Source organism: Euleptes europaea, chromosome 6 (genome assembly GCF_029931775.1).
Source record: "Euleptes europaea isolate rEulEur1 chromosome 6, rEulEur1.hap1, whole genome shotgun sequence".
NCBI classification, from domain to species: domain Eukaryota; kingdom Metazoa; phylum Chordata; class Lepidosauria; order Squamata; family Sphaerodactylidae; genus Euleptes; species Euleptes europaea.
In genome coordinates, this window is record NC_079317.1 from 52,755,540 (window position 1) to 52,771,099 (window position 15,560).

The 15,560-nt window shown below is 41.8% G+C and overlaps 1 protein-coding gene across 1 annotated transcript in view; it reads left to right on the forward strand.

The window, feature by feature from the left end:
* The first annotated feature begins 1,814 nt into the window (after positions 1 to 1,814).
* The window catches only part of GANC (glucosidase alpha, neutral C), a 32,528-nt gene continuing 18,782 nt past the window's right edge, over positions 1,815 to 15,560 (forward strand). Inside the window, exons 1-10 of the mRNA XM_056851896.1 lie at positions 1,815 to 1,843; positions 2,694 to 2,834; positions 3,597 to 3,659; positions 6,459 to 6,567; positions 8,939 to 9,066; positions 10,548 to 10,730; positions 10,882 to 10,930; positions 11,278 to 11,344; positions 12,184 to 12,280; positions 14,540 to 14,720. Coding sequence (XP_056707874.1) covers positions 1,815 to 1,843; positions 2,694 to 2,834; positions 3,597 to 3,659; positions 6,459 to 6,567; positions 8,939 to 9,066; positions 10,548 to 10,730; positions 10,882 to 10,930; positions 11,278 to 11,344; positions 12,184 to 12,280; positions 14,540 to 14,720 — 1,047 coding nt within the window. The remainder of the gene's footprint in view (positions 1,844 to 2,693; positions 2,835 to 3,596; positions 3,660 to 6,458; positions 6,568 to 8,938; positions 9,067 to 10,547; positions 10,731 to 10,881; positions 10,931 to 11,277; positions 11,345 to 12,183; positions 12,281 to 14,539; positions 14,721 to 15,560) is intronic.

Below are 15,560 nucleotides of genomic sequence, written 5' to 3' on the forward strand. Positions count from 1 at the left end.
TTTCTTCACTGTCCAGCTTTCACACCCATACATAGTAATAGGGAATATGATGGCATGCATTAATCTAGTCTTGGTGGCCAGAGTCACATCCTTACACTTCAAAATCTTTTCTAGCTCCTTCATGGCTGTCCTTCCCAGTCTCAATCTCCTTCTAATTTCTTGGCTGCAGTCTCCCTTTTGGTTGATGGTGGAGCCAAGGAATAGAAGGTCTTGAACAATTTCAATTTCCTCATTGTCAAGCCGACTTATGGTGACCCCTTTTTGGGGGGGTTTCAAGGCAAGAGACCAACAGAGGTGGTTTGCCAGTGGCTTCCTCTGCACAGCAACCCTGCTATTCCTTGGTGGTCTCCCATCCAAACACTAACCAGGACCAACCCTGCTTAGCTTCTGAGATCATCAGGCTAGCCTGGGCCATCCAGGTCAGGGCTGGTGCCTTTAGCCTTTGGCTAATCGATGTGTTGTGTGGCAAAAAGAGCGTTGGTCCTGAAGGTGCACAAAGACTCCTTTTTCATTTATTCTGAAAACCATGCATTTATTGTGACCCGTCATCAGAGCATGGTGCCTTGCATAGTCTCCACTGTTCGTCTTATTATAATAAAATAAAACTCCGAATCCTTGCAGGGAATAAAACTCCCTAGCTTTACATTGCAATCAGCAAGCTTCCGGGGTGGGGGGGGGGTGATAATGAAGAATTGTGAAGTTCCAATCACTAGCATGGTAGTTTCCCCCATATAATTTTAATATTGCTACCACAATATTAGATATAATTCAGCTTGTTGCACAAATACAGCTCATAAGTAATTTACGTTGCAAAAGAACCGCTGATGGCACATGGGGGGGGGGGAATAAGCCCCATGACTGTTTAAAATAATGGACACAATTAGAACATATTCTTCCAGACACCCTTCAATGAAGCCACAGTCGCAAAAAAAATTTTTTTAACTTGAACAGGTTATACGTGATTGAGATAGCATCTACCCGGATGTGTGCATAGTCCCTTCCCTTCCCGTCAGTACCTGCCACAGCACATCTAAGGAAGCTTAATGTATGAGATTTCTTGGGCTGACCAAGGTAGCCATCGCCCAGGCTCTTCTCATAATAAAACCTATTAACGTAAGTATTCCTGATGGTAGTAATGCTCGTTGGCAGACAGTCTTACTTTGATCTGGAAATCCTATTTTTTTTTGTACTTATTACACGTTACAAATTCTTAAGCATCAAATATTGATGGTCAAGCCATCAAACGATGTACAGAATATAGCAGTCGGCCTACGATTGCCTATCTCCCAGTGGTGGCTGGAGATCTCCAGGCTGCAGAGATCACTTCCCCTGAAGAAAATTGTTGCTTTGGAAGGTGGTCTCTATGCTATTATACCCGGCTGAGGTCCCTCTCTCCAAACCATGCCCTCTTCAAACTCCGCCCCCCAAATCCCCAGGAATTTCCCAACCTGACACTAGCATGGAATCTTCTTTTTCAAAGCCGGGATTTCGAGACGTAACAATAGCTGTGCTGGTTGGCTTTGCCCAAATTTACAATTCTGTCAATAAACCACCTTTAAAAAAAAACAAAAAAACAGCCGTAGGTTTTTAATGCTCCAGAGAAATAAACACGTGAGATCATTATGTGCCTAACGGCTCCACGTTATCTTAGTAAACTGTTTGGGGACAAGAACTCCATTTCCCAGAAGGCTGAGAGAAAGTGAACTCACGCCTTGTCATTGGACGAAGGCTTTTCTGCGTGTTTCTTTATGTCTACAGAAGGGTGAGCTGCGGGTAAGGGGCGCTCGTGCGGAATAGCGGTGCGAGGGAATGCGATGGAAGCAAGTTCGCAGGAGGAACTCAGGTAAACGCAGGTGCTTCTGCAATAGGGGACTTGTAGATAGCACAGTTCACACCTCTAAGGAGAATATTCCACACTCCGATAATTAACAACAGTGAACGCTTTAAAACGGGAAGTTTAATATACAGAGAAAATACCCTTACGAAGCCCTCGTTTTCATCTGTGAACATGGAAAAGTGTTACAGATAGGAAACAATGTTACGTTGGTCAACAAAAGAGAAAATATCAAGTGAAAGGGCTTGGACTTATATTGATGTAACGATCATTGAATGCTTATTGTTCATTTCTGTTAAATGTTTCACTGTCTGGATAGAAATAGCTACAATGCTGGATAAAATTGTTCCGTGTCTAGTACTAAAAAATTCTTGCTTTTCCTTAGAACGTACTAGAATGAAAGCAGATGAAATGAGGAAGGAGTGCAATGAATTATGGATGCAATTTATGCACTCTTGTCCTAGAGTGGCAAATAACCAATTTTGGCAGAACTGTTTACATTCTAGCATGTGACCTTTTAGGCAAAAGTGCATATTCACGGTCACTTAACACACATTCATTGTATGCTGTAACTAGGGATGCCAGTCTCCAGGTGGGACCTGGAGAGATCTGCAGAAAATGGATGCTTTGGAGGGTGGACTCAGTGGTATTGTGCCCCACGGAGGTCCCTGTCCTCTACGGGCTCCATCTCCAAATCTCCACTAATTTCCCAACCTGGATCTGGTAACTACCCCCCTATCCCCTGCTGGTGGCAGTGGGGGCCCCAGCAACCATAGCTGTGACTAATAAAGAGATTCTGAGTATACACTCTTGCTTTGTTGAATAGACCATGAAGAGTCTGGTTTGTTTGTTTTTGTAGGATACCATGCAGGACAGCCAAGGAAAAAATACTTAAACACAAACTTGATAAAATGAAGGCAAGGCGCTGTGCTGAGAATTCTAGATACACAAAGGCCTTTTCAGACAAAGTAATTATGGAGAACCTGCTCACTTTGACAACGTAAATAGAGGAAAAAGCAATGTTTTGAATCTATTTGTGTGTGTGTGTGAAGTGCTGCCAAATCGCTTCCAACTCATGGCAACCCTATGAATCAGTGTCCCCCAAAAGGTCCTATCTTTGACAGCCTTGCTCAGGCCTTGCGAAATGAGGGCTGTGGCTTTCTTGACAGAGTCAATCCATCGCATGTTGGGTCTTCCTCTTTTCTTTTTGCCTTCAACTTTTCTATAATCTATTTCTGTTCAGTATTATTTCACTGATGCTTTGGTTCTGCTGAACTAATATTGCTACCTAGGTTTTCATTTATTCTGCAATAGTATAATTAAACCCTATGACTACACGCAGATTATTCTGTCAAAACATTTGTATTTATTGTACATTTCTATAGTAGTTCAATTTTAAAAGAGGGATTTTCTATGTGTATAAATCATAACCCTCACTGTAGCATCCATTAATTTCATACATATACTCTATGGCTATCTGCTACTTTTTACAAGATGCCATAGGTAACAATGATTACAAGTTATTTTTACATTGGTTCCTGTAGGTTATCCGGGCTGTGTAACCGTGGTCTTGGTATTTTCTTTCCTGACGTTTCGCCCGCAGCTGTGGCAGGCATCTTCAGAGGAGTAACACTGAAGGACAGTGTATTTTTACATTGTTAACTTTTTGTACTAGAGCAAATGAGTTTGTGTCACTATAGTACAAAAGCGGTACACATTTGTTTGCTCAGTATGTGCCTAAATTTTACTTTCCTCTATCCAGTGTTGAAGATGAGGCAGTGGACAAAAGCAGCTTTAAGACGTGCAACCAAATTGCTTTCTATAGGTAAGAAATGTGAATGTTTTTATGTCACACAACTATAGTTCTACCACAACCATATCCTGTATCACTATGAAAAGGCCAAAGTTACCACAACAATATATCTGATGCTTGCGTGGCAAAGGAATGGACAAAGACAGAATATGATTGAAGTGGCGTTGGAACAACTCCTTTATGGCCAAGTTGTCCGTTATAGTAAACATAAAGATCACCTATTTAGATAGGGTTGCTAGGTCCCTCTTCACCACCGGCGGGAGGTTTTTGGAGCAGAGCCTGAGGAGGGTGGGGTTTGGGGAAGGGAGAGACTTCAATGCCATAGAGTCCAATTGCCAAAGCGGCCATTTTCTCGCAGTGAACTGATCTCTATTGGCTGGAGATCAGTTGTAATAGCAGGAGATCTCCAGCTAGTACCTGGAGGTTGGCAACCCTGTATTTAGAGAATATTTTCTTTTTAATCGCTAATAGCCACCACTTGCCACTAAAGTCTGTACAGAGTTGCTTGTCCTCCAAGACTGCACTGGGGACTGACAAGGAAAACTGATAACTGTAGAGCTCAATGTTCTGAGGAAGGCTCTCTCCTCATGGTTAAGTTTACAGGAACTGAGCTGTGTGTGTAAAGATCAATGTGTTGGAGCCAACAGTTCCTTCCACTAAGAGGTGGTTATTCCATTGCATGGGGAATCCAGTCCAATGTTTCTAGCATTGTTCCATGTAGATTATAAAAATATATCCTTCGGTATTAAAAAGGGTTGAACATAAGGATATAAGAAAAGCCATGCTGGATCAGACCAAGGCCCATCGAATCCAGCAGTCTGTTCACAGAGGCCAACCAGGTTGGTTACAGTTCAATCTAATGCATATTTACTCAAAAGTAAATCTCACTTTCAGTGGGGTTTATTCCCATATAAGGGTGTCTAGGATTGCAGCCTTAGTCAGGGGCAGTGCTTTTGGGGCCCTAGGCAAATGTCCAGGATAGGGCCCCAGAATCACTGCCCCATTGCCCCTCCATCAGGACAAACAAGGGGTGGATGTCGCCCTGTGTGAGGTGGGTGGGAGCCACTGCCAGAAGCCAGTGGCCTAAGTCCCAGACAGGGCAGATATGAGCAGCTACAGGAGCCTGCTCTTCTTCTTTTCCCTCTTCCTTTCCGGGGGGCGGGGGCTGTGAGTTGTTGCCCTCCCCGTTGCTGGGCCAGGAATGGCTGTCCCTGTTGCCCATTGGCTAAGACCTGCCCTATCCTTAGTCTTTCTAGTATGGAAATGTTAGCCAGCAATTTTTTTCCAACAGTTTACAAAAACTTCCACTACCCTTTCCATTGGTGGGTAAGGATCCTTCTTCATAAGACATCAACTTAGAGTGTCATCTTTTTCTTCAGCAGCCTTTTCAAAGCCTTTCATACTATCAGGCATTTGGGAGAGACACCTAAATTTTTACAGCTGTAATCCATACAGCCACCAATAAATGTGTTATTGGCTACTTATGACAGTTACGGATGACATACAAAGTTCACAGAAATATTGCTTTTGGTGACACAAAAAAAGGTACTTCAAGTTCCAGAACTGACCACATAAACTAGTTCCTCTTCTGAAGTGACTACTGAAACTGTCAACAGAAATTATATTAGCTACTGAAATTGTCAGAAGCAGTTGATCACTTTGTCACTTACAGTAATGCCAGCAGTAAACTAACAGTGCATTCCTAAGGAGAGTTACTCCAGTCTAAGCCCATTCATTTCAATAACTCTCCTTAGGAATGCACTGTAAGAGTGAGAACCAGTTTGTTTGAATACACCTGTAGAGTTTTCAATAATTAGGGAGTAGAATTGGATTACTAAAGGGAGCTAGCAGTGCTTTGCTGAAGAAAAAAACTGGACTATGAGTACATGGAGCAGTTCCTATTCTTAGGAAACAGTAAAACATAATTTGAAAAATACAGTGTAGGTAGTTTATGCCATGCTTCACCTGTTAAGGCAGTTCTGATATTTTGCAAACCAGAGGGGGGCTTCAAGGGATGGTGAGGCGGAAAGTACTGCACTGTGCAGCTGAACTCTGGGGCTAGATGAATAGTTTCAGATTCCCGTAACTGAACCTCAAAAATCGAGTGTTACAATGGACTTTCCCTGGCTGCTGAAGTTTAGAATTGAGTGAGCAGGAAGCGGTTCATCACACGCTGAACCTGAGTAGTACAACACAGGAAGTGGCATTTTTTTTAACCTCGCTTTCTGTCTGCTGTGTGGAAGAGTTTGCAGAGGAGAAACTGGGGAAATGCAAACCTCATGATAGGCTTCCCTCAGCTCTAACTTTATCCTGGAATGGAGAGGGGAGTATTAAGTTATTAGGGGCTCTGATCCCTTCACAACTTGAAGTCCTTAGGATATGATTAATGTGGATTCCAAGAAGTCTCTGCATCCAGTTTCCCAGGCCAACTTCCTCTTCCCCATCAGTTTTCTTCCCCCTCCACCCACAAACACCCTTTTGTCCTTTAACTGATTCTCAGCTGCCCTGACATTCTGTGACTCCAGGAAGGCAATGAGCACGTTGAGTATTTGTCAGGTCTTCTTTTCTCTCTCCTTTTTTAATAAACTGAAATCCACTAAATATGCAAAATAAACCAACTCTACTTGTCTATGCCTGTTTTGATAGCCATGCAGCCATTAAGTTTACTATTAGAAGCAACAGTTTGGACTACAATCCTGTTTAAACCTCTTTGAAGTTAATGGGATTTAAGGAGACTAATTGTGTGCAGGATTATAACCTTATTATAGAAGTGAATAATTGAACAAGTAAGTTGTCTTTCTTGTGTTGCAGACGTCAGAAATGCTTGTGTCCTGGGAAGTCCTTATATCGAGCGTTGCTGGACACAGTGGAGTTAACCGATAGTGGTGTCAAATTCCAGATTATCAATGAAGAGTGCGAGGTAGGAATTCGCTTTAACTCTCAATGATAAAGAAAAAACATGAATAAGTTTAACGTACAAAAATTAATCTGCTATCCTGATTACATGTCAACAAAATCAGGGTGATATCGGTCCAGTTTTGTGATCTTTGAATGAATAGGGAGCAAAGCTCCTTTAATAAAAGTAAAAAGTATTGTATTGTATTGTTGTTACCTAGGACTTTTCAGTCACAGCTAATTGATTTCATTGTGAAACTCCTTTAAAATTGCATTTGTTTCACTTATTACACCAGTTTGAATACTGTTCTTCAAAAGTTCACACCACTTAACTAGATAAAACTGTGTGTAAAGTGCCACCAAGTTACAGCCGACTTATAGCTACCCCTGGTGGGGTTTTCAGGGCAAGTGAGAACCAGAGGTGGTTTGCTGTTGCCTTCCTCTGCAGAGTCTTCCTTGGTTGTCTCCCTTCCAAGTACTGACCTTGCTTAGCTTACAAGATCAGGCATGGCATGCTGCCTTCCCTCCCCTCAATAAAACTACTACTAGTATTACAAATCCTAGAAAAATAATTAAAAGCCTAAAAGAAGCCTCAAATTACCTATATAAAGTTATGGTAAATCATGGCATTGTCCGCGTTAACATGTTCTTCATAACACTTTCAGACACATAATAATGCAGTGTAGTATAGTGGTTACAGTGCAGAAGCTGGGAGACCCATTTGAATCCTCACCCTGCCATGGAAGCTTGATGAGTAACCTTGGGCCAGTCACATACTTTCAGTCTAACCAACCTCATAGGGTTGTTATGAGAATAAAATGGAGGATAATTATGTAAGTTGCTTTGAGTCTCCATTGGGGAGAAAGATGAGTTAGAAATTAAGTTAAATAAATAAAATGCTGGCAAAAATAGTGTATTTTTCAAAATATCCACTGCAATTTCCCGTGGACTAAGAATGAAAACTTTAATTTCTTGATCAGAGTGAATAATAATTTATTCTTCACTCAGAATAAAAATCTTAATTTATCAGAGCTGTCAGTGCTGTCATAATTGACTTTCCAAACTATAAATAATTACAGTGGCACACAAATCCAAAGATTTAAAGGCACTTAAGGCTTTGGGAGAAAGGGTGGCAATTTATGTTGATTCCAACTTTTCCTCTGTTCTGCCCCTGAGGGTCACATGAACACATGAAGCTGCCTCATATTGAATCAGACCCTTGGTCAGTCAGTATTGTCTATTCAGACTGGCAGCGGACCTCCAGGGTCTCAGGGTCTGCCGATCCCTAGGAACAAAATTTAGGGAGCTCAGTGGGCTGCAGAGGGAAGGGTAAATCCTGGTCTGTGAGGCCCGTGGAATATTGTTTATACACCATTTCCTGTAAATATTGTCACTCATTCTGTGACAGTTACCCAATTCTAACTGAACTTTTTCTAGAAATTTTTCTCCCTCTCCCATAATACTAGAACACGGGGTCATCTGCTAAAGCTGGAAAGCGAGAGATTCAAAACAGATAAAAGGAAATATTTTTTCACACAACGCATAGTTAAATTGTGGAACTCCCTGCCTCAGGATGTGGTGATGGCTGCCAGCTTGGAGGGCTTTAAGAGGGGAGTGGACATATTCATGGAGGAGAGGGGTATTCATGGTTATTAGTTAGAATGGATACTGGTCATACTACATACCTATTCTCTCTAGTATCAGAGGAGCATGCCTATTATTTTGGGTGCGGTGGAACACAGGCAGGATGGTGCTGCTGCAGTCGTCTTGTTAGTGGCTTCCTAGAGGCACCTGGTTGGCCACTGTGTGAACAGACTGCTGGACTTGATGGGCCTTGGTCTGATCCAGCACGGCCTTTCTTATGTTCTTAGACAAGAAGCTGCTTTGGACCTCTTATGTGATACGGGGTACTTACTCAGTGATAAATGTATAATTAATATATTATCTCAGAGCGTTTGTATAATTGTTAGAAGTGTAGCTGATAACAGGTGATAATAATTTAAATAAATTACTACCCCACTTTGCCTTCAGGCACCCAAACCAACTCACAAAGAAGATATTCAATCAAATGTAGGATCGCTAAAAACAATATGAACATTTACTTTAAAACTGTCTACATCCCAAGTCTGTGTTTTTCTCATTTTTGCATATTTGATCCTTCCTGCCATGCAATCATTCTTTTATTAATTTATAGTTTATTTTTTAAGTTTATAAATGCAGCCACTCATTTGCTGTGATGTCATGACATAGGCTCTGCCAGAGGAAATATCCTTCCACCAGTGACACTTTTTTTTTTTGCTGGCATGGCATCTCATACAAAATCTTAATTAGAATATAAAGTAGTTTAATTTCCACATATCAACTTAATTAATGCTTATTTATTTGCTCATTATCAGGTTCCTCTTTTAGTAGAACTTTATGAAATAGAGGGAAATATTTTCAGACTTAAAGTTAATGAAATAGCACCGTTGAAACCAAGATATCGAGTCCCTGATGTTCTCATAAAAGAGCCTGCCAACCTCAGGTAAGCCTTAGGTATGGTATCTTATTACCGCTCTCTTAGCCCCATCTAGTTGTTTGTACTTGGATGAATTTCAGTTGCTGCAGCCTGAGGATGCTGACAAGGTACCTGGAGAGATTAATGGTGCAATCCTAAACAGAATTACACCCCTGTAAATCCATTGAAGCAAGATGCAACTCTCTTAACCTTTGCGTATCATGAGAGTGGCTGTTGGGTCCAGGGGGAGGTAATGCCTACATGAAGGGGGGACTTATACTAACCATCTTTTGAAAGCCCTTTATGAACCAGTTGATTTTGTCAACTATTGTCCCTCCATGGCTAACAGGTAAGGTAGAGGAAGCTATTAGAGAAAAAAGACTTCCTTCAGAAACTGGAATGCTTGCCCAAACGAGGCAAACAAAAGCAAACACAAACTTGCACAAGGGAAATGTAAGCAAACAATTAGAGATGCAAAAAAAAAACCACAACGATTTTGAGGGACATATTGCTAAACACATCAATACCAACAAGACCTTGTAACTGGATTTCAGCAGGTCAACCTCCACAGATGCCAAGAGTGGGGGGAAAGGCTGGGGAGGCCAGCAACGTTGGATAAACGCACGGCTGCCATCAATTGTAGGCCTGGAGGAATTTTACAAGCCCTGTGAAACTCCTTAAGATCCCGCAGGGCCCTGCTGTCACCAGGAAGACTATTCTGCGGGGGCCAGGGCTGAAAAAGTCCTGGCCCTTGTTGAGGACAGCTGCACACTCTTTGGGCTGGGGACCACCAGCAGATTACTACAAGTAAAGCTCTTTGGGGGGCATACCACGAGAGGCAGCCACACAGGTACGATGGTCCCAGAGCGTGTAAGGCTTTAAAGGTCAAAACCAGCACCTTGAATCTGATCTGGTACTCCAGCTGGAGCCAGTGCAGTTGTTTCAGCACTGGTGTTGTGTGATCTCGTGGCGAAGACCCTGTAAGGAGCCTCGCTGTGGCATTTTGTACCAGCTGGAGCCTTTGGATCAGTCTCAAGGGCAGCCCTACATAGAGCGAGTTACAGTAATCTAGTGTAGAGGTGACCGTCTCATGGATCACTGTGGCTAGGTCAGGGCAGGAGAGGTAAGGCACCAGCTGCCTGGTTACTTGCCTGTAATCTCATTATTCTTTTGTTTCTTCTATGCTTCTTGTCAATCATTTCCAAATTTGCTTGTACTAGAAGCAGAATTTTTACTAAATATAATGGAATCATGATTTTAAATCATGATTTATTTTATATCATAATTTGAGTTACCTTAATTTTTTAATTTAGATATTTTAACATAGACTTGCATGTAGTTTTTGTATAAGCATGAAATGGGGATGCTTGCCCCCTCAGCACCCTCCATAACCCATTTCAGGATTTGGTATTTTTTTTGTATATCCTTATAATATGTTTAATTGAGTAGCTGTTTGAGTATAAGCTTTCAAAGATTTTATGTATTGCTGTTTTTTTCCCATTTGACAGGCTAACGATATCACAAAAAGATGCAGGCGAGCTTGTGTTGTCTTGCTCCAGTGAAGACCAGCAGCTTTACATCACAGCAAATCCATTTCAGATACAGCTAGTTTCCAATGATGAGATTGTATTGAGCATGAACACAAATGGCCTGTTGTATTTTGAGCACCTGCAGCATCCACCACAAATCAGGTGTGATATCTCAGTGTCTGTGTTGATTGCAGTCCATGGAATGAAATCGACTTAGGTTGTGATAGTAAATATTCTGACACTGAAGGAAACATCCTTGAAATCAGGAGTACTTGATAAATAAATAACTGAATGATTCTTTTTTAAAAATTAGGGAATCTACATTGCAGAAAAAGGCAGATGGATCAGCTGGCTCTTCTAAGGTAAACCTAGCTTGTTTTTGTATACTTTTGCTTTGGACAACTGGCCAGGATACAGATCAGTGATTCTAACTGAGAACAAATTATGGAAATTGCCAAATCAGGGGATAAATTTATGGCTGAACTGATAGGAGGAGTAAGCCATTTGATGACTGAGGTGGGTACATGCATCCAAAATGGACAAGATTAGGATGTCAATACACCTGGTTGCATAACTTCAGACTTTCCTCACATCTATAATATGCATCGCTGGTCATATGGAAGGAATTTCCATACTGACCCTGGGGACTAGGTGGCAGTTTTATCATGCAGACAAACTACATGTTTTTTTCTTATTTTTACTCATACAGGAAAATCAAGAAGACTTGGGACATTGGGAAGAAAAGTTTGGTAGTTTTTTAGACATCAAAGCCAGTGGTAAGATTAAGCGTAGTGTAATAATGAACATGTTTGTGTTTTCCTTGGTTATTACATTAATGAATGCACTCCAAAGGAGTAGCTATGTTAGTTTCTTGCAGCCAGAACTGATGAAGTAGGCTCTGATTCATGAAACTTTATCCCACAATAAAAGTATTCATCTTTAAGGTGCCATGAGATGTTTTGCTAAGTTATTGAACATTTGTCAGCCTTGATTTTTTTCTAGAAATTGAAAATGAGTGATACTTTTGGTAATATCAGATCATTTGTACTACTGATTACACCAGTACATATATCTTGATAGCTAGATAAAGTCCATAGAAACCTTTTTTAAAAGGTATTAGCTCTGAGAGCTATTTATTGGGTTTTTCCAATAGCATCTGGCATGTTTACATAATGAGCTGATATCAACATGATGCAGGGGGAGACTCTGACATCTGAAAGCTTGCAATGACTACATTGAGGGCCTGGTGTGAACTGAAATATTTATTTTAAGGGGGGGTCAGAATCACATGACCCTCCTTTACCATGCCATGTTAATGCCATTATCTTGCTTGGAGAAGTGGCCTACCATAAATTTAATGGAATATTAGGTATGGAATAGATAGCTTGGTCCCTTTACAGCTCTGTTTCTTGTTTAAATCATGACTTAGTGGAACTCTAATAAAAGTTTCTTAAAAGTTTCTTAACAGCACTACATCTGTGTATAATAGGTGACAAAGGTCTTTGCTACCGGGAATTTGTGGATCAATTACTAGGAAAGACATTTTTGTTACATGTGTTTTCATCACATCAGAATGTTGTTCTTAAGCATAATAGTCTTAATACTCTTCCTACAGGTCCCAGTTCTGTAGGCCTTGATTTTTCTTTACATGGATATGAGCATGTCTATGGAATACCTCAACATGCAGAGACTCTTCTGCTTAAAAACACCAGGTAATATTACTGGCTTTGTATCAGAAGATGGCAAGGATTCAAGTTTTCCCTGGCCCCACTGTCTTTTGATCCCACCTTTCCACAACTCCCTGCTTTCTGTTTCCTTTTGGCCACTTCTTCTTTCATCAGTATAACCTTTTCGGTCTCTGCTGTTCAGACCAATGCCAGTCCTGTTTCCTATCCTTCTCTTGGCCCTTCTAGAGGTTTGCAGTCAGATCTTCCATCCCTTTAAATTTCTATTAATAGAAAACATAGAGGTTGCTGGGGGTTGATTTGTGCTGAGACCCAACTCTCCCCCTTCCCTGTTTCTGTATGTTTTCCCTATCAGGGCAAATAGTAGCTCTGCGAGAGGTCATTTGTACTGAGAAAGCAACACGGGGGTAGTTAACTCCCACAGTGCTGTGGTCGTGATGCAGCCCCACCCATCTCCACAAGTGCTGTCAGGGGACTACTTACATAGCCCCTGAGTCCTGTCTAGTAGAGCCCTCAGCATCCCAGCTCTCACCCCTCACCTCCTTGTCCACTGCACACAGCCTCGTTCTGCTTAAACCCAGTATGAAGATTTCCCAAAGATCTGCTTTCTCTTCAGGACTCTCCATAGCTGAGTTCCATGCCCCCTTGCATAGCTGAAATCTTCCTGAAATTCCATTTCATTGCATCGCCTCGTCCGCCCAGTGGGCAGGCAGGGATGCTCCCCAGCTGCCACATGAAACAAACTATGGGAGAGGCCCTGGCTCTAATAAAATATTTATCAGAACTCCCCAGAGCCTATTAGCTGTGTTACCTGTAATCCCTGTTCGATATGGCAAGCCACACTGGTGTCAAAAATAGATAAGAACTCCACTCCGGCCAAAACCCACTAAAATGTCTTCATCCCTTTCCCTTTGTGTTCCTCTACCAGATAAAAGGTAAACCCACCTTCGCATGATCTGTTCAAGCTCCTTCCTCACTTTGTGGAGCTATTCAGCAACCACCCAGATAGTCTCATCCACCAGACATATAGACTCCCACACTTCAGCTTTCTGAATTCCCCAGATCATCCCTCTCCTTGCACACTGTTCTCATTGAATGTAAATCCTCAACAGCAAGTAGTACATGGCTCCCCCCTTTTAATATACAAATCCAATGCCTCTGTGACTGACATAATGCCTTTTTTACTAAGTGATAGCGACCCCAAGGCTACATTGTCAGTGGCAAGATTTGTTTCAGTCCTTATATCCCTCCAACACTAGATATATGCTGCTCAAGATCAATTGATCAAGGAGCTTCTAAGGGATAAAAGGAAGGAAAGGAAAGTAGTACATGGCACTACATATCTGCCTATGAATGATTAACAGTAACACAGTAAAAGTAAAAGAGCTGAGCCTAATATTTTGTTTGCAGAGCTGTTCTCTTACTGACAGCTGTGCCCTAGGCAAATAGTTCCTTCACACACACCTATCCAGTTAGAACCAGTCTGAGGATTGTCTCATCTGGTGTTACATTCTGCATCCATTTTCACAAGTTGTCTCATTATTCCCATTATGAGTGGCAGACTCTAATCTGGTAAACCGGGTTTGATTCCCCACCTCCACATGAAGCCTGCTGGATGACCTTGGGCTAGTCACAGTTCTCTCAGAACTCAGCCCCACCTACCTCTGTTGTGGGGAGAGGAAGGGAAGGTGACTGTAAGCCGCTTTGAGACTCCTTAAAGATAGAGAAAAGTGGGGTATAAAAACCAACTCTTCTTCTTTATGTTCATTGCATTTTTTCACATTCTGCAAAATATATAATACACAAATAAGCTAGTAACAAATGCAACAATCTTGGAATGTATAGACTTTAATAACGTCATAAGCATGCTTTCTAGGTAACAGATGCCACTGAACTGAATGGGTCTTACTTCTGAATAAACATGTTCAGGATTGGGCTGGAAGTGTACAACCAGAGCAGCAGTAATCTCATTGGCAGTGAGAGCTATATCCAGCCAACTATTAACTATACAGAGAGCAAAGGAAATGACCGGCTATTTCTCATCCTGGCTGTTGGTAAACATTGCAGACCCTCATCAGTGTAGTCCTTATAACAAACTCCGTTTATAGCAAAAATTATTATTGTAGTGAGCTGCTTTTCACTTAACCCTAGCCATATGCCTTAAAAGGCAGTGATTAAAGTTATTATCATGTCCATCCCTTGCACTGCCGAAAACTAAATAGCGCCATTACATCCAGAGTAAACAAAGCGGTCTGCGCTAGTAACACTCTTGTCTGTCTGTTCCAGTGATGACGATGTCTACCGGCTTTATAACCTGGATGTCTTTGGATACAAGATCCACAGCAAAATGGGCATTTATGGTTCAGTGCCATTGCTCTTAGCACACAAACCAGACAGAACCATTGGAATCTTCTGGCTGAACTCCTCTGAAACTTTAGTGGAGATGGCTACCAAAGCTGCAGTGGAGGTGAGTGTTGCACTGAAATCTTGGCCTGGTTGCTTCAGAAAAGTGCCATCGTAGCTAGTAACACTCTTGATGTACATCTTGAACAGATGCCAAGTTGGAACACACACACACCCTCACTCTGGGGCACTTAAGGTTGGTTAAAGTGATTTGTTCTGGTATGATGGATGCCTCATCGTGGAAAGGTTCAGGCCGTGAAACAAGCAATACTCCCCATATGTACCCAGATTCCATGCATTTCCAAGCAGTAGGGGACCATTTTTTCTGATTGACTCACACATAGCTAGAAGCTATAGAAGCAGAACGTTTTGCGTGCGATCACAGCAGCGCTGGAATTATTAAGTGACCGATAGGGTCACTTGTGAATTCTTCTCCTTGATGGCTACAGTTGGAAATGGGATGATAGTGCTTGTTGGTTAAAAATACAGCAAATACCACTCTAGCAAAAAAAAAAAAAAAAAAAAAAACACAAGTAGCTGTTATACATAAAAGACCCCCGTGGCACACAGTGGTAAGCTGCAGTACTGCAGTCCAAGCTCTGCTCACAACCTGAATTCGATCCCAACGGAAGTTGGTTTCAGGTAGCCGCCTCAAGGTTGACTCAGCCTTCCAACCTTCCGAGGTCAGTAAAATGAGTACCCAGCTTGCTGGAGGTAAAGGGAAGATGACTGGGGAAGGCACTGGCAAACCACCCCGTAAACAAAGTCTGCCTAGGAAACGTTGGGATGTGATGTCACCCCATGGGTCAGGAATGACCCGGTGCTTGCACAGGGGACCTTTACGTTTTAGCTGTTATACATAGAGCTAAACAGGATATATGATGGAGATGTGGTTTATCACCAG